Source organism: Lontra canadensis, unplaced genomic scaffold, assembly GCF_010015895.1.
Source record: "Lontra canadensis isolate GAN:19392208 unplaced genomic scaffold, GSC_riverotter_1.0 scaffold205, whole genome shotgun sequence".
Lineage (NCBI taxonomy): Eukaryota > Metazoa > Chordata > Mammalia > Carnivora > Mustelidae > Lontra > Lontra canadensis.
This window is the reverse complement of record NW_022631199.1, coordinates 1,130,223-1,150,141: the sequence shown is the minus strand read 5'-3', so window position 1 is coordinate 1,150,141 and position 19,919 is coordinate 1,130,223. Positions and strand designations below refer to the sequence as shown.

At 38.9% G+C, this 19,919-nt stretch overlaps 1 protein-coding gene across 1 annotated transcript in view; it reads left to right on the top strand.

Moving 5' to 3' along the window:
• The first annotated feature begins 14,362 nt into the window (after positions 1-14,362).
• Positions 14,363-19,919, top strand: part of LOC116861732 (olfactory receptor 6M1-like) — an 88,360-nt gene continuing 82,803 nt past the window's right edge. The window contains 2 exon segments of the mRNA XM_032848502.1: positions 14,363-14,552; positions 14,650-14,877. Of these exon segments, the coding sequence (XP_032704393.1) occupies positions 14,363-14,552; positions 14,650-14,877 (418 nt within the window).

Below are 19,919 nucleotides of genomic sequence, written 5' to 3'. Positions count from 1 at the left end.
TTAATCAAGATAGTCATATTGATATGAACACATTAATAGTAGGTGATCTTAACACGCCTCTCTCATAAATAGACAGATCATTGAAGCAGAAAATCAGTAAAGAAACAAGAGCATTGAATGACACATTGGACCAGATGGACCTCATAGATATATACAGAGCATTCCACTCAAAAACAACAGAATACTCATTCTTCTCAATTGCACATGGAACCATATCAAGAATAGACCACATACTGGGTCACAAATCAGGACTCAACTGATACCAAAAGTCTAAGATTATTCCCTGCATATTCTCAGATCACAATGCTTTGAATCTGGAGCTCAATCACAAGGAGAAGTTTGGAAGGAACTCAAACACATGGAAGCTAAGAGCCACCTTAAGAGCCAGCTTAAGAATGCTAGGATCAACCAGGAGATCAAAGAAGAACTGAAACAATTCATGGAAACCAATGAGAATGAAGACACTTCGGTCCAAAACCTATGGGATACAGCAAAGGTGGTCCTAAGGGGGAAATACATAGCCATCCAATCCTCCCTCAAAAAAATTGAAAAATCCAGAACACACCAGATGTCTCTACACCCTAAAGAACTGGAGAATCAACAACAAATCAAACCAACTCCACACATAAGAAAGGAAAGAATCATGATTTGAGCAGAGATCAATGAGGTAGAAACCAGAGACACAGTAGAACGTATCAATGAAACTAGAAGCTGGTTTTTTGAAAGAATCAATAAGATCGATAAACCATTGGCCACACTAATCCAAAAGAAAAGAGAGAAAGCCAAAATTAATAAAATTATGAATGAAAAGGGAGAGATCACAACTAACACCAAGGAAGTAGAAACAATCATCAGAAGTTGGCACAGAATTTTAATTGTACTTTTGGACCCTCCAGGATCTATTTTTATTTGATTAATTTATTTGTATTTGTTTTTTATTAGGTAATTGATGTTGGGTGTGTGTGTGTGTGTGTGTGTGTGTGTGTGTAATAGTCTGGTGTCTTCTACTTTGGTAGATTGCTCTTGATTTCTTACTCCATATGCTGAAAATCAGCAAAAGAAGGGGAGGCAGAAGCAAGTGGTGGATTGGGGGAAATCAGAGGGGGAGACAAACCATGAGAGACTGTGGACTCTAAGAAACAAACTGAGAGGTTGTGAAGGGAGGGGGTGGGTGATTGGGTGACCCTGGTGGTGGATATTAAGGAGGGCACGTATTGCATGGAGCACTGGTTGTGGTGAATAAACAATGAATCTTGGAAAACTGAAAAAATAAAATCAAATAAAAAAGAATTTCATTACCAAGACTGTCACTTATTGTCTTGAGGTAACCGTATTATTTATTATCTAACATGGGACAATGTTGATGGTGAAAAGAAGTGGCATCAGTAACATGCTGGGAAAACAGGCAGAACTCGAGAACTGCTGATTCTGACAACTGAGGTAGGGACATCCTACATATAAGTGTACTTCACAACAAGATAATGACACTCAAATTTTTTTTTTTATAATTTTATTTTTTTTTCAGCATAACAGTATTCTTTGTTTTTGCACAACACCCAGTGCTCCATGCAATCCGTTCCCTCTCCAATACCCACCACCTGGTTCATCCAACCTCCCACCCCCCGCCCCTTCAAACACCTCAGATTGATTTTCAGAGTCCATAGTCTCTCATGGTTCACCTCCCCTTCCAATTTCCCCCAACTCCCTTCTCCCCTCTAACTCCCCTTGTCCTCCATGCTATTTGTTAGGCTCCACAAATCAGTGAAGCCATATGATAATTGACTCTCTCTGCTTGATTTATTTCACTCAGTATAATCTCTTCCAGTCCCGTCCATGTTGCGACAGAAGGTGGGTATTCATCCTTTCTGATGGAGGCATCATACTCCATAGTGTATATGGACCACATCTTCCTTATCCATTCGCCCATTGAAGGGCATCTTAGTTCTTTCCACAGTTTGGTGACCGTGGCCATTGCTGCTATAAACACTGGGGTACAGATGGCCCTTCTTTTCACTACATCTGTATCTTTGGGGTAAATACCCAGTAGTGCAATGGCAGGGTCATAGGGAAGCTCTATTTTTAATTTCTTGAGGAATCTCCACACTGTTCTCCAAAGTGGCTGCACCAACTTGCATTCCCACCAACAGTGTAAGAGTATTCCCCTTTTCTCCACATCCTCACCAACACACGTTGTTTCCTGTCTTGCTAATTTTGGCCATTCTAACTGGTGTAAGGTGGTATCTCAATGTGGTTTTAATTTGAATCTCCCTAATGGCTAGACACTCAAATATTTTTGATGACTCTTTCAGATGACATACAAAACAGTTTGACAGAATTTATTCATTTAAATAGTTGTGTTTTCATTAAAATATTTTTTTATTTTGTTGAATGGCAATCAATAAATATTTTAATTAAGGTTTTATTCTATCATTTTCTCTGTCAAGTCAAATAACGTTATATGTTGTTTGGTGTGCACAACACATTTTCACCATATCTGCCTTATTATTCTCTTTTCCTCCTCCTGAATTTCTTCCTTCACCTATCCTCACATGTTAAAATGCTCATATTTTCATCATGCTCGTAAATTGCCATGACACTGTTCAACCCCAACATTGTTCTTTCAAAAAATCATATGATTCCCTTCCATGCCCAGTGCTCCTTTTTTCTTTACAAGAGAAACTTTCATGCTTACACTGTTTTTTCAATGTGTGGTAAATACATTGGGCAACTGTGACAGATAAGTTTCATCTCCAGTATTATCTCTGTATGTTACTTATAGGTATCAATAAATTTAAATGTGAAATAAACATATAGGATATAGTTTATAATGTAAGGTCATGGGGAAAAAGCACATAATAAAATGGTTCATAAATATAATCACTAAAATTAACTTGCATACAATAAAATTTTGGCTATAATTACAATATGGATTTGCATTTTCAAGTTATGTACACATTTTCTTTCTTCAGACATTTCTTTCATACATTTTTGTTGCTTTTTTAAATCAAGTATTTGAAGAGTTTCTTTACTTTGTGATTTTGTGAGATTTGTGTGGGAATTGTGTGAAAATTCATAGAAGCAATCATAATAATTATTGATCAGCAACAGTAGTGAATGTTAGGTGTGGTTCATGCCCTTATGTATAATATTCTTGTTGAACACATAAAAATGGGGCACAAAAAACCTGACCCTGTGTGACAGCCCAACCTGACAGTCACATGGGATTCTAAAGTCGCAGGCATGGAGATGGACTGGGTTAGTGGGCAGTGGAGCAGGAGCAAACCCCCTTTCTAGGCTAAGTTACACCTTGAAGTTAAGGTGTTAAGTCACACCTCAAAGTTACACTTTGAAGTTAAGGTGTTAAGGTGTTAAGTTACACCTTGACACAAGGAAAACATGGAACAGACTCAGAATGACATGTTTGCTCCTATGGAGACCCAAACTGGGAGAATCTTGATAATTCACAAATTCCAAATACAATGGCTAAAAATGAGAAGCATTTTGGTTTCCATGAGGGGAAGGGATTGAGCATGACAAAGCCACAAATATTCTCTTCTGCCTCAAAAAAGTAATAAAATGCAATATTATCTCACAGTGGTTTTGCCTGTGCATAATTTATCAAAAGTTCCTACAGATGTGATTCATCTTCTCAGATACCACTCATTGAGAATAAATTGTAAGGTCATAATATGTGCTCATAATATTAATTTCTAGACTAAATTTAATGGAATCACTCTGTTATTTGTCCTTCAATAACTTGCTAGCCTCCAAATTCTATATTCTTTTTGCACTGTCTTTGTTGGGTTCCAATCCACAGTGTGGAAGTTTCATTTACATTCTCTTTAAGAAAAAGTGCTGATTCTTACAGATTTTGCTACTGTTTATGAATAATAGCCAATACTGTTAATTTCCCATATTCATTCATTCATTCATTCATTCATTCCTCCAAACACTAACAAAGTACTTTAAACTACTTGCTATTGTCACTATAGTAAGTGTTAAAATATCCCAGATGAACAGAGTATTTATTCTGTATAAGTTCACTATGAATTTAAGAAAGACATGGCTATATTTGAAATATAGACAAAGCAGAGTGTGTATATATGTATATTTATAATCAGCAGAGTGCCCTAGAGGTCAGGAAAAGTAATCATATTTGCAGTCAGAGAGAACACAAAAAAGATGGACACCCATGTTCAGCTTTAAAAGATTTTTTTAAAGATTTTATTTATTTATTTGACAGACAGAGATCACAAGTAGGTAGAGCGGCAGGCAGAGAGAGAGGAAGGGAAGCAGACTCCCCACTGAGCAGAGAGCCCGACGCAGGGGTTGATCCCAAGACCCTGGGATCATGACCTCAGCCAAAGGCAGAGGCTTTAACCCACTGAGCCACCCAGGTGCCCCTCAGCTTTAAAAGATTTATTTCATTTCACCTAAAGAAGAAAGGGACAGAGAGGCTTTTGTGGAAGAAGAAATTACATTTGCAAATCTAACAGTGTTGAAAAAAATATATTACTTTGAAATCACAGAAAATCATTCCCACCAAGACAAGAATACAAGGCACATCTAGCATTAATTGGAAACAATTGGAAACAAAGCATTAATTGGAAACAAAGGCACATCTAGCATTAATTGGAAACAAACATTAATACGGAAATAAAATAGCATAATATACAATATACACACAAGCAGGCTTACTGAAAACACATAAGGGATCAGGAGAGAAATGAACCAAAAAGGCCTTTCCAAAAAAACAGACTCCTGTTTTGGACTTTTCTCTCTATATTCGAGTCTCCGAGGAACAGACTCATTAAAGAATTTCAGGAACACAGAGTGGGGAAAACATGGCTGTTTTCCACCCAGATGTGGGGCAGGGATAAAAAAGGGGGCACAAAGAAAGGAATTTCTTTCTGTTTTCCTCCACCTAAATCATTTCTGTTGAGCAGGGGGCACTTCTTTTAAGACAGGACACTGGGGTGATGGAGGAAGTTTTCTGCGTGGGACAGAAGGTGGGGGGCTTCCGAAGATATTCCTTGTGTCAAAGCATGTCAAGTAAGAACAAATGCAACCACTTTACCATTTTGCATTTGTTTGAAACTGAGACACTAGGGAAGTTGGGACAACGTGGCAGGATTACACTTTCATTGGGCATTTTGTTGTAAGAAAGTCAGGATTGATGCATTTCAATGAGAAATAAACATCTGTAGTCTCACACATCTTTCTTCAGGATTCCAAACATCCTTTCACTTCTGTAGTATCTACTTTGCCTCATTAGTTTCCAGAAATCCAACCCAAATATTCAATGTCTAGGGTTACTTCAAGCACATTCATCAAATAGTTGTTGCAACTTTTATAGCAATCCGTTTCTTCTCTATTCTGAGAGAGCTTCTCACTCTCCTTCCCTCTGTCCCTCCCTCTCACTCTCTCTCTCCCTCCTGTCCACCCCTCTCAGTCCCTCTGTCCATCCCTCTTCTTCCCTCTGTCCCTCACTCACACTCTCTCCCTCTGTCCATCCCTCTGTCCGTCCCTCTTCTCTCTCTTACTCTCCCTCCCCCAGTCCCTCCCTCCTTGCTCCCATTCTCTATTTTTGATACTGATGCAAGTTGTCTGAAATCAGATCATCAAGAACACTGCCTCACTTGCTGCTGTCCCTAAAAATACTAAACAAATATTTGTTAGCCTGGGTCTCCTGTCTACTTACTTGTAACACTCACTGTCATTAGATATCCTGACCATCATTTCTTAACAAGAATTCAATATTGTGGATTACAGATAGAGTAAGACCCATTTTGTTTGCTTAAGACATTATTCATGTGCTTGAGAGAGAGCAAGAGTGGGAGCAGATGCAGAAGGAGAAGCAGGCTCCCCACTGACCAGAGACCTGAACAGATGCTTAACCAGCAAAGCCACCCAGGTGTCCCACTGGAATATCACATGTCAGGTAAGTTTCTTTCCCTATAGCTACTCTACAGAATTAAATAAAAATAATCATATGGGCATTTATAAAAGCTGGGATATTTATCTTAAATGGGTTTGCTCTGTCTAAATAGTAGTATATTAGCTAATTCTGGGAAATCATATTTATAGTGCTTCTTAACAATAGACTCTTCAAAAGTTGGAGATTATATTTTAAATATTTTGGCCATTTTTTAAAAGATTTTTTTATTTATTTGACAGATAGAGATCACAAGCAGGCAGAGATGCGGGCAGAGAGAGAGGGAGAAGCAGGCTCCCTGCTGATCAGAGAGCCTGATGCCGGGCTCGATCCGAGGACCCTGAGATCATGACCTGAGCCAAAGGCAGAGGCTTAACCCACTGAGCCACCCAGGCGCCTCCCATTTTGGCCATTTCTGAACTAAAATACAATCATACTTTTTAGTTGTAAATGAATCTTAGTTTTAAAAATTTTTGTAGTATTGATTCTAACTAGGGAATTTGTTCTGTCATTCCATTCATAATACTGCAGATATTTCCTGTAATTGATTTCTAATTACTTTATTTCAATAGTACTTGTATAATTCATTCTTTATTTGGCTCTGAAACATAGAATATATTGTATCAAATTCTCTTGTTAGCATGTTATTTTCATTCCTGCTTCTTTTTCTAAAAGTTTTCTGCCTTAAATTTTATGTGATCTCTCATGTCACATAGATTCATGATATTTTTATCTTTTTTTAATTTAATTTTTGTACCTTGCTTTGATAATGATTTTTCTATCATTAATATTACAACAGATATTTTAGTTTTTCACATGTGTTACTTAAAACATTTATACCAATGCTTATATTTTTGCATCTTGAGCCATTTTATGTTGTGTTTTTCTGATGCACTGTATTGGTTTTACATTATAGTCCTAGATCTATAACAGTACCAGGGAATATATTAATATTTATTGGTACAGTTCTTCTTGCTCAGGTATGATTATTATGTTAAAAATACATTTTTGTTTACTTGGTTATTGCAAAAGATTATTATGTTTATCTTTGTACCAACATTTTCTGTGTGTGGAGGAAGTCACTGATAATAACTCTCATTTCTTTTGTTTTAGATTTTATTTATTTATTTGACAGAGAAAGACACAGCAAGAGAGGGAACACAAGCAGGGGGACTGGGAGAGAGAGAAACAGGCTCCCTCTGAGCAGGGAGCCCAATGCTGGGCTGGATCCCAGGACCCTGGGATCGTGACCTGAGCCAAAGGCAGACACTTAACAACTGAGCCACCCAGGCGCCCTGATAATTTTCATTTTTGTCAAAGTTATATTAACTTCCTCTCATTTTACCATTGTGCCCATTTTTATATGATTGTTTCTCAAGCTTGAGGATTCTTTGTGTACTTCTACAACCAAATCATTGTAAGTTATTTTTTCTTCTTTCCTGTAACTAATTCAGACACAAACCTTTAATCATCATCTTGTCCCATCAAATATAATATCTCAAAAACATAATTGAAAAATTATCAACAGCTTTATACCTATTAACACATTATTTGTATAATTGTTTATGCTACAAAATTTTCAAGAACAGATTCACTTCAACAGAATTTAGTACCTACTGTGCAATGAAAAATAAAAACTGTGAAGGAAGGACAAGTTGAAATCTATAGAGATACTTGGAATTTAAATAAAAACTTGAAAAAAAAAGTAATATTAAATATACAAAGAAGGATAAGATGGTTCACTTATTTTTCCACTTTATCTGGCAGTTGAAGGGCTAGACTCTCAGGTGGGAAAATCTGGATGCCATATATGCCCACTGTCCACTGTGGCTCTCAAACCTGTACCCTCCATGTGCCCTTTCAACATCCAGATATCCCAGCTCCTAGAAGACAAATGCCAGAAATAAGCTGTTGCTATATTTGCAGGTACCAACTAAACCTTCCATTGATGTTTTAACAGAATGCTTACTTGACCAAGTTCCTATTGAGAAAATGTACCATTGTAATTATACATTTAATATACATCTGCAGAGATCTATAGAATATAACCAGGAAAGAAGCTGGATTTTTGAAGGATATGTTAGACCCAATCATAATATCAATTGCCTCGATCAATTAGGCTAGGAAAAAAATTGCTAAAATAATTTATTTTAAATTTATCCTAAATTTCTTGATTTAATGAACGATTGACCATACTCCCTGCCCTGACCCCGCTATCACTCCCTTTATGGTTAAAAGAGACACAAATATAGAAAGAGACAACTGAACTTTGGTAACTGACTTTATTCTTGTGGGGATGCCAACCGCCAGAGCACTCAGGGGCCTCCTATTCTTGATTCTTTATATTGGCCTCTTTGGTGATGTCCTTGGAAATACTGTCATTATCACCTGAATTCCCCTGGATTACAGGGTTCGGTCACCTATGTATTGCTTCCTCATAATCTCTCTCTCTCAATGAGCTATCAACCAACTCTGTGCCATTCCCAAGATGTTGGCTGGCATCCTGTCAAAGAGAAAGTGATGGTGGATGGTTCACACAGTTCTCTTTCTCCTTCCTTTCCAGATACACTGACTTTATCCTTTTTGCCATCATGTCCTATGATGGCTATGTGGCCATTCACAACCCCCTTCAGTTCTTTGTGATTATGATCAGCTGACTCTGTGTGCATCTTGTTATCCTCCCATGGGTACATGGTTTCTCCTCATTCTTCCATCCACTCTCCTTAAGGCATGCTGCCACACTGTGGCCCCAATGTGACCAATCACTTTTTCTGTGACAGTGTTTCCCTCCTCCACTTGGCCTGTGTTGGCATCTGTGTCATTGAACTCTTGGACTTCCTCAGCACCCTTGTCCTTCTCCCCAATTCCCTCTCCTTCACCTGGTCTCCAATGTTTACATCATTTCCACCATTCTGAAGATACCCTCAGGACAAGGTCAACGCAAAGTCTTTGTCACCTCTGTTTCTCAGTTCACTGTGGTCTCCGTGGACTATGGAATCTCCATTTTTGTCTATGTTCAGCCCTCCAAGAAGACTGGCTTGCATCTTGAGAAGATCCTCTTTATCATCTCTAGTGTCATCATGCCTGAATCCCTTCCTCTTCAGTCTACAGAATAAAAGGATGAAAGGTGCATTGAAGGACAGCTTGGTCAAGGGCCAGAACTTCTGCAAGCACATGAGGCCCAAGTGACATGATCTTTGAGAATCATCTTACTCCTGGGATCTTCAGATCCATCAGTGATTCCAACAATGTCCCTTGATCTATGTAAGTCAATGATACTGTGAGTTGTGAAAGTCTTTTAACTTAATGATAAAATATAATGGTTTCCTGTGCATGTTAGAGTTCAAAGATTTTGTTTCAATAATTAAAATTTGCATTCGTGGGTGGTAGTAAAGGTAATGGTTAGGAAGAATAGAAGTAATAGTATTCATGAAAAACTTGATTTCAGATATCACTGGGTTGGAAATGCATGTATTATATATGATAGATATAGAGAAGAAAGGTTTTAGAACACTTTTGCACAAAAATACACACAGATACACAGGAATTCCACCTTGGGATAGGATTCAAATGTTTTAATGGGCTGAAATTTTATCTGACATTGGAATAATAATTTTGGTTTATTGTTCATTTCAGTACAACTTTATTTATGTCATTTCTATTTAAACTAAAGCTTCTAAATAAAGGACTTAAAGATGTATATATTCCGGTTTCTTTGAGTACAAGTATTTTATAACTTAGCGTTACCATTAGGAAAATCTACTACCTTTGAGGGAAGGGCTACGGGATAGATGATAACTACAGAGCCAATACATGGAAAGAACAAGGAATGGGTATGGATTTATCAGCGACAAAGAGTGGAACATATTTTTGCATAAGCCAGGAAATAATCATTTGACAACTGGTAATATTAGAAATTCTGATTAAGAACAAACCATGTTCATATCAGCTCCAGGAAATTTTCTGTACTTACAAGCTGCCAGTTAGAGATGGCAGAGAAATGTGAAATTGACCATGAAAACAAATTCATATGAATCATCTGAACTGAAGAACAGAGGAAAACAAAGAAAGAAAGATGTGCAGCACCAAAGAGGGACGTGTCAAGTTGTGGCAAGTGTGTATTTCATTCTGTGTGTATTTATAGTTGCAGAATAGAAAAAGGAGAACTAGGGGAAAACTGTGAAGAAATAGTGATTGAATAATCCCCAATTCAGATTATAAAAGTGACAGATTTCCACCAAAGGGGAAAAAAAAGGATAGGAACTCTCAATCAAGATCTTTATAAATTTAACCACATTGAAGTACATACTTGTCAAACTGCTATGAACCTACACTAAAGATAAAATTTGCAAGTAACCACAGGAATAAAGGGCATATTGAATACTGAGAAGAATGGCTGAAAGTCATCACTGAGTGTCCATCAAAATCTGTAGACAGATCACAAGAAAAAGACACACTTTAAGGACTTAAAAAAAAATTGAAAAACAAAGACACACTCTGGAACTCAACATCAATAGTCTTCACAAATTATGACAAAATAAACACTTTCTGAGTCAAAATAAAACAATAAAAAATCAGAAATAATTGATCAGCAGCATACGTGGATGACAGAAATGTTAAAGGGTATCTTCAGGCTGGTGGGGAATTATTCCAAATGGGAAATGGATTCATTAAGTTGAGTAAAAAGCACCAGAAATGGTTAATAAGTTAACAAATATGAAATATTTTGCTTTCTGTTCATCATGGCATTTAAGAAACATAAAAAAGCATAAAATTCTTCATGTGCAAAGCAGAATATAGATGATAAAGTTGACTAATGATTACCATACTTGTGGAATGGGAAATAGGACAAGAAAGTGTAAGCAGGTTGAAGGAAGGGGACCCTCATGGCAGTTTTGGAGGGAAGAAAAGACAAGGAGGAAATATGGAGTGTATAATGACATCATGTAGAAGAAATGGCAGGGAACAGTAGAATAATGTGCCATTAGAAATTGAAAATAAAATGTAAAATAATGTGTCATTAACAACAACAACAACAAAGACAGGACAGGATAAACTGAGGAAGAATAGTAGAAATCAGGATGAAGGGAAAATAAGTAATCAGGTAGATTCAAACCTGAAATAAAACTTAATTAAATAGGAATGGATTTAAAGCACCAAACACCAAATAAAAGCAGAGATTGTCAGTTGAATAAAAAAGAACTTGATTTACACAGTCTTCAAAAATGTAATCTGAGGAAAGATGCACATAAAAAATAAACTTTAGAATAAAGAAGATATTCTACGGGCATAATAACCAAAAGTGTAATGGAATAACCAGTGATATTTACCAAATACGTTTCAAGGTGAAGATTATTGCAAGAGTTAATCAAAAGTATTTTATAATGGAAAAAGGAGAGAGTTCCAAGAATATATTATTATTACATAATATTCCAAATTATGTAACAATGTAACACAGCATCTAGCTCATAAAGCCAAAATTTATAGAACTGCAGGGAACACTTGCTGACCCACAATTCTAGTTAGAGATTTTAATATGCCCTCTATCAGTGACTGATAAATACTAAGTAATTACCCATAAAATTAATAGTAAGCATATAAAATTTCTAAATATGTCAATATGATTTGATTAAACAGCAAACAACACACTATCTTTAGAACAGCCATTCTATTCATAGAGGAGAAAAATTGCCCCATGCCTTCTTAGAGTTTCTGTCTGGTCCTAAGAATTAACTTGACATAAACTGCATTAACAGCATACACTTTTCACTGAATTTTTTCACATACATGAGAGCCTTCAAAAGACAAGGAAGACCCTAAGTAGCGACAAGAGCAGGAAAATTCTATTTCTTTCAAAATAAAGAACAATAAGTTTCTGAAGAATTTTCAAAGCACAGGGTTTTGGGCTACAGGTAGTCAGTGATGGAGAATTAACAAGGTATGTTTATACAACCTTTTCCATCCTAAATTGCCTGTTTCTGGTGATGAGGATGTCCCACTTCCTCCTGGAACAGGAGTGCACCTTTCACATGGAGTTCTATCTCTTGCTTCAGGAATAAAAGGGAGGGTCATAGTGCCCTCTGTGCACCTGCTATTTCTTAGTGGCTTTAACTTAAAATGATCAAAATATGCCAAAGTGGCATATTTTGCAGTGGCATGTTCTTAATAGGAACTGAATAAGGAAAGTTCATCAAGATAGACAACAGTCTCGTCTACAATATCGTTCTCAATGTAGTTAAAAAAAAAAGAAATCATATAAAGCATATTTTCTAATACTAGAGTTAAATTAGAATTCAATAAATTCCCTGAGAATTTGGAATTAAGTAAACATTTCTAAATAAACCTTGGGTGTAAGGAAAAATAAAGAACAACACAGTGAAGGGTGTGGAAATTGGAGGGGAAGACAAACCATGAGCGACTGTGAACACTGAGAAACAAACTGAGGGTTTTGGAGGGGAGAAGAATGGGGAGTGTTAGGTGAGCCTGGTGATGGGTATTATGGAGGGCACATATTGCACAGAGCACTGATTGTGGTGCATAAACAATGAATCTTGGAGCACTACATCAAAAACTAATGATGTACTGTATGGTGACTAACACAATAAAAATTTTTTAAAAATAACCTCATAGAAAACACGTTGAATGTATTTTATCATTGTCAACAAAAGCAAAACACCACATTTGTGGCATGTTTCTAAAGGAGAACTTCTTAGTGAAATTATAACTTCAGGTGCCTCCCATCAGAGTAACAGGCTGAAAATAAACTATGCAAACTGCCACCTAATATATCCAGAAGAGCATACTTTACCAAAAGTAGGTAACAAAAAACAAAATATGGGTAAATATAAAAAGGAAATATAAACATATACAGAATGGAGGAAGTCAAGCCAAATAAATGTTGGCTCAATGAAAAAAATAAAATATATAAGACCTTCCTGAGGGGAGAAAAAAACAAATCACAAATTACCAATATTAGGAAAGAAAATAAAAATATCAGTGTATATTCTACAGATGTTAAGGGATAAATTATTAACTAATGTTCATGCTATTACAAATTGAATTTTAGTACACTAAAACTATGGCTAAGAAGAACAGCACACCCTTATTTCTCAGGTAAACCAAGAGCCCACCATCTCCAGAGGTACTTTTGCCTCTGGTCTCTCCTGTTGTCAGTCCAAAGCTGAGGCTGGACCATGTCCATTGCAAGGTTGGCATCCTGGTTGGGAAGACTCCTTCCTGTGTATGTTGTCTTGGACTGAACTCGGTAATAGGGCATGGTTTTCCAGTTGGTGGAGTAAAGGAACCTTCTGGAGGATTTGTACATGTACACCAAGATCTCTGTCATATTAGAAGAGCTGTTGTGATTGCCTGCACAAAAGAATGACTGAGATCTTCTACAAGTGAGGAACTTGGAAAGGGAAACATTAAGTTGTCACAAACAAGGAATGCCAAAAAAAGAAGAGAAAGTTGTTACCTTAGAGATGAATGACCCAATTCATCTAACATTTGCACTGAAGTAGCTGATTTTTAATTTTTAAAAATTTTTAAAAGATTTTAATTATTTATTTGACAGAGATCATAGGTAGGCAGAGAGGCAGGCAGAGAGAGAGAAAGGAGGAAGCAGGCTCCCTCCTGAGCAGAGAGCCCAATGTGGGGCTCGATCCCAGGACCCTGGAATCATGACCTGAGCCAAAGGCAGAGGCCTTAAACCACTGAGCCACTTAGGTGCCCCGCGTTTTTGTTTTTGTTTTTTTTTTTAATTTTTAACAGAGCCACTGTACATTCTCCAAGAGTAACACTGGCTGAGTCCACAGATAGCCCTTGTCCTGTGTAAAATTGCTGATAAACATATAAAGCACTATGTAGCTCCAAAGACCAGCAATGAAAAGGGATTTTAGGAATTCTCAAAATGCAAGGAATTAAGACTCAGCAAGCCCTTTGAGAACTGCTTCAAGAACGCCAGCCTCTGTCACCATATTTGGACCTCTGGGTACACACCTAGATACAGTTTTCTGTAAACAACCTGGTCTTCCCCTCCCTTCTCCACAACCCGATTCAAGTCCAGAGTCGAAACCAGCAAAGTTTGCACTGGGCCTTGCTGGGGTCAGTTGGCCTGTGGCTTCCCTGAGTCTCAGCCCACCATAGCTGGAGGCTGCCTGCAGCCCAGACCCACCCCCTGCTGCACCTGCTCGCTTCAGGAGCACATCCCCATCCCTTGGCCAAGCTGGGGCCCGAGGAAGCTGACGGGAAGGGTGGCCTCTGGACCTGGGAGCACAGGGAGCTCTTCTGATTCAGAGAAGGCTCAGCGCTGGGGACCCCTGTCTAGGCTGAGCCCACCTGCATGGTCAGACTGGGCTCAGGCAGTTTGGGTTCTCACTGCAGCCCTGGACTCCTGCACAGAAGCCTTAAGTCCTCAGAGGTGGCAAAATGACTTCTTTGGACCCAGGTAGGAAAAGAGGCACAAGTGGTGACCTTGGCCAAGCCCAGAGGGCTCAGCTAGCACCCAGTGGCAGTACCTGTGCCAGGCTGTCTGGAGCTGACCCACCTGTTAGGGCTCATGGACAGCTGCCAATGGTGTGGGCAGAGATGCCTGTGACCAGGAAGGACCTTCCTGAGTGTTAGTGGGAATGTGTAGGGTGTGCCCTGGATGTGAGCTACAGTGTGTCCCTTCGTGTCTCACTCCCTACAATTTGGAGCCTGCCTTTGTGCCACAGTGCTCATGGTGCTGGGGCCCATGAGCCAGTGGTGGGTGCCTCCCTGGAGACGGAGGGGCCTAGTCCAGTGCCGGCAGGCTCACCCTCCACGCGGTGCAGGGCTGAGTGTGGTGGACACAGCTCAGCTGGCTGCCCTGTGGCACCCCGTGGCACCCCATGGCACTCTGTGGCCCCAGAGGCACAGCAGCTCCAGATCAGGCCTCAGGGCGGCTGCTGACCTGCTGGCATGTAAATTATCCTCCCACCCATCCCAAGCCACCTGCCTGCCATCCATGGGGAGGACCTCAGTGCTCTGCTGCCAGCATACTGGACCCAGGGCAGGGTGTGGCCCACCTAAAGGGCCGTCTGCCACCCCCCAGCAACCCTGCCCCCACATACAACTTCCCAGGTGTGTTCCTGTCAGCACCTTCTTCTGGGTGCTGACTGCCCTTCTGGTCACTGAAGCTGCCACCTTCCAGGGTGTCCTAATGCTGCTTTTGTCACAACCACTCATACCCCAGTGGGGTCAGGGCTCAGAGGGCAGGTGGGAGCCTGGGAGCAGAGAAGGGAGAGGAAGAGACTTCTGTCCTACAGGAGTCACCCAGGCCACCTGTGTGTGGATATCAAAAGTTTATTTTCTACTGCTGAGGGCCATTTTGTCACATAGAGATTATCCTATTCTGTCTTTCCTCTTGACTATATTGATTGGTTCTGATATGTGCTTATGACAGAGTAAAACTACTATAAACATGTATGCACAGAGTTTTATTTAAATTTAAATTCAATTAGCCTGAACATAGTACATCATGAATTTTGGGGTTATGTTCAGTAATTCATAAATTGCAAAGAACACCCAGTGCTCATCCCATCATGTGCCCTCCTTAACACCCATTCCATTACCCCCCCAACCCACCTCACCTCCAGCAACCCTCAGTTATTTTCCTATGATTAAGAGTCTCTCATGGGGGATGCCTGGGTAGCTCAGTCGTTAAGCATCCCCCTCAGGCTCAGGTCATGATTCCAAGGTCCTGGGATTCAGCCCGCATTGGGCTCCCTGCTCTGTGGGAAGCCTGCTTCTCCCTTTCCCACTCCCCCTGCTTGTGTTCCCTCTCTTGCTGTCTCTCAGTTAAATAAATAAATAAAACCTTAAAAAAGGCAGTTTTCATGGTTTGTCTCCCTCTGTGATCTCTTCCCTTTCAGATTTCCCTCCCTCTCCCTATAGTTACATATATCTAATAAAATTGCTAAATGCCTATAAGTTTAACTGCTTGTTCATAGCCTAGGCACATGTGAGGTTTTATAAGAAACATTCTGAAGAGTATTTTCAAGGTTTTTATAACAAGTCACACTGTCAATAGGGGTAAAAGATCTTTTATAGCAAATACTTGTCAATGTTCAGTGTTGTACACCATTTTTTAAAGCCATCGGAGATTATGCAAAGCTGTTTATCCCTATGGTTTGAGTTTGCATTTGGTTACTTATGATGATGATCATATTTTAATGTAGTGACATGCTATGAGCTGAATGCTTTTTGAGGGACTCCCATTTTTGGTTAATGGCTGTTTCACCCTTAAGATGTCTTTTCTTATGTTTTCTTCTATGACCATATAGTTTTACCCCTTATAAATAGGCATACACTACTTTTAGCATTTGAAATGAGGTAGAAATGAAATGTTCTTCAAAAAGTTTGCTTACATGTTTTTGTCCACAACCTATGTTTTCCTATGCCTTTCTTAAATTTTTCCCAGTTTTACTGAAATAGCATTGATGTAACTTATGAAACTTCTAGGTATATAACAGGATGATTTGGTAAACATATATTCTGAAATGATTACTAGAATAAGGTTAGTTGACATCTATATTCCCTCAAATTATTACCATCTTTATAAGAATAGCATTTATTTACATTTCTTTAATTTTATCTTACTTTTTTCCTTTTCTTTTTTAATTTTTATTTATTTATAATTTTATTTATTTTCAGCATAACAGAATTCATTGTTTTTGCACCACACCCATTGCGCCATGCAATACGTGCCCTCCTTAATACCCACCACCTGGCACCCCCAACATCCCAACCCCCGCCTCTTCAAAACCCTCAGATTGTTTTTCAGAGTCCATACTCTCTCATGGTTCACATACCCTTCCAATTTCCCTCAACTCCCTTCTCCTCTCCATCTCCCTATGTCCTCCATGTTATTTGTTATGCTCCATAAATAAGTGAAACCATATGATAATTGACTCTCTCTGCTTGACTTATTTCACTCATCATAATCTCTTCCAGTCCCGTCCATGTTGATACAAAAGTTGGGTATTCATCCTTTCTGATGGAGGCATAATACTCCATAGTGTATATGGACCACATCTTCCTTATCCATTCGTCCGTTGAAGGGCATCTTGGTTCTTTCCACAGTTTGGCGACCGTGGCCATTGCTGTTATAAACATTAGGGCACAGATGGCCCTTCTTTTCACTACATCTGTATCTTTGGGGTAAATACCCAGTAGTGCAATGGCAGGGTCATAGGGAAGCTCTATTTTTAATTTCTTGAGGAATCTCCACACTGTTTTCCAAAGTGGCTGCAACAACTTGCATTCCCACCAACTGTGTAAGAGTATTCCCCTTTTCTCCACATCCTCGCCAACACACGTTGTTTCCTGACTTACTAATTTTGGCCATTCTAACTGGTGAAAGGTGGTATCTCAATGTGGTTTTAATTTGAAACTCCCTGATGGCTAGTGATGATGAACATTTTTTCATGTGTCTGATAGCCATTTGTATGTCTTCATTGGAGAAGTGTCTGTTCATGTCTTCTGCCCATTTTTTATATGATTGTCTGTTTTGTGTGTGTTGAGTTTGAGGAGTTCTTTATCGATCCTGGATATCAACCTTTTGTCTGTACTATCATTTGCAAATATCTTCTCCCATTCTGTGGGTTGCCTCTTTGTTTTGTTGACTGTTTCCTTTGCTGTGCAGAAGCTTTTGATCTTGAGGAAGTCCCAAAAGTTCATTTTTGCTTTTCTTTCCTTTGCCTTTGGAGACATATCTTGAAAGAAGTTGCTGTGCCTGATATCAAAGAGGTTACTGCCTACATTCTCCACTAGGATTTTGATGGATTCCTGTCTCACGTTTAGGTCTTTTATCCATTTTGAGTTTATCTTTGTGTATGGTGTAAGAGAATGGTCAAGTTTCATTCTTCAACATATAGCTGTCCAATTTTCCCAGCACCATTTATTGAAGAGACGGTCTTTTTTCTACTATATATTTTTTCCTGCTTTGTCGGAGATTATTTGACCATAGAGTTGAGGGTCCATATCTGGGCCCTCTACTCTGTTACACTGGTCTATGTGTCTGCTTTTATGCCAGTACCATGCTGCCTTGGTGATCACAGCTTTGTAGTAAGCTTGAAATCAGATAACGTGATGCCCGCAGTTTTATTTTTGTTTTTCAACATTTCCTTAGCGATTCGGAGTCTCTTCTGATTCCATACAAATTTTAGGATTATTTGCTACAGCTCTTTGAAGAATACCACTGGAATTTTGATCGGAATGGCATTAAAAGTATAGATTGCTCTAGGCAGTATAGACGTTTTAACAATGTTTATTCTTCTGATCCAAGAGCATGGAATGGTCTTCTATCTTTTTGTGTCTTCTTCAATTTCTTTCATGAGTGCTCTGTAGTTCCTTGAGTAGAGATCCTTTACTTCTTTAGTTAGGTTTTTTTCTCAGGTATCTTATGGTTCTTGGTGCTATAGTAAATGGAATCGATTCTCTAATTTCCCTTTCTGTATTTTCATTGTTAGTGTATAAGAAAGCCACTGATTTCTGTACACTGACTTTGTATCCTGCCAGGTCTTGAGTCTTTTTTAATAGTTTTCTTATGTAATTGGCTGCTCCCATATTAGGGGCATAGATATTTACAATTGGTAGATCATCTTGGTGAATAGTCCCATTAAGAATTATATAGTGTCTTTCTGTATCTCTGACTACAGTCTTTAGTTTAAAATCTAATTTATCTGATATGAGAATCGCTACCCCGGCCTTCTTTTGAGGCCCATTGGCATGAAAGATGCTTCTCCATCCCTTCACTTTCAGTCTGGGTGTAGCCTTAGGTTCAAAATGGGTCTTGTGTAGACAACATATGGATGGGTCTTGTCATTTTATCCAATCTGCAACCCTGTGCCAATTTATGGGTGCATTTAGACCATTCACATCGAGAGTGATTATTGATAGATATGTTTTTATTGACATCATGTTACCTTTGAAGTCTTTCTTTCTGTAGATTGTCTCTATATTTCTGATCAATGATATTCTTAGGATTTTCCCTCTTTTGTGGAACCCCCCTTAATATTTCCTGCAGTGTCAGCTTGGTGGTCACATACTCTTTTAAGCCTTGCTGTTCTTAGAAACTCTTTATCTCTCCATCAATTTTGAATGTCAGCATTGCTGGATAAAGTATTATTGGCTGGATATTCTTCTCATTTAGTGCTCTGAATATATCTTGCCAGCCCTTTCTGGCTTGCCAGGTCTCTGTGGACAGGTCTGACATTATTCTGATGGGCTTTCCTCTGTAAGTAAGGAGCTTCTTTGTCCTAGCTGCCTTCAAGAGGGCCTGTCTACAATTAAAATTCCTTATTCTTACTATTAGGCTTCTGGAGGACTTTGAAGAATCTATAATCTTGGGGGCAAACTATTCTGCCTCTAGTACATGAATGCTGGTTCCATTGACGAGTTTGGAAAAATTTTTATGGAGAACTTGTTCCACTATATCTTCTAGACTTCTTTCTTTCTCCTCCCCTTCAGGTATTCCAATAATTCTGATGTTGGTACATTTCATGGCATCATTTATTTCCCTGATTCTGTTTTCATGGCTTCTAAGCTGTTTGTTCCAGGTTTCCTCCTGATCGTTTCTCTCTTTCTGTTTGTCCTCCAGATCACTAATTCCATCTTCTGTCTCAGTTACCCTAGCTTTTAGAGAATTTAGATTCAATTGGATCTCATTGAGAGCATTGTTAGCATCATCCCTGGTGGCTTTCAGTTCTGCCCTAATGAATTCTGTTTGGTCATCCATGGCTTTCCCCAACCTAGCTATTGCCTGGATAATTGTTAACCTGAATTCCCTTCTGACATATTGTCTATGTCGATAGCCATTAGCTCTGCTGTAGAAGGACCATCCTCTGTATTTTTCTTCTGTTGAGCATTCCTCCTCCTAGTCATTTTGGTGAGAGATGACTGAACACATGTAGCTGGATGTATCGAACGTGGTGCAGTCAAGGTGCACCCTGGAACACTTCTG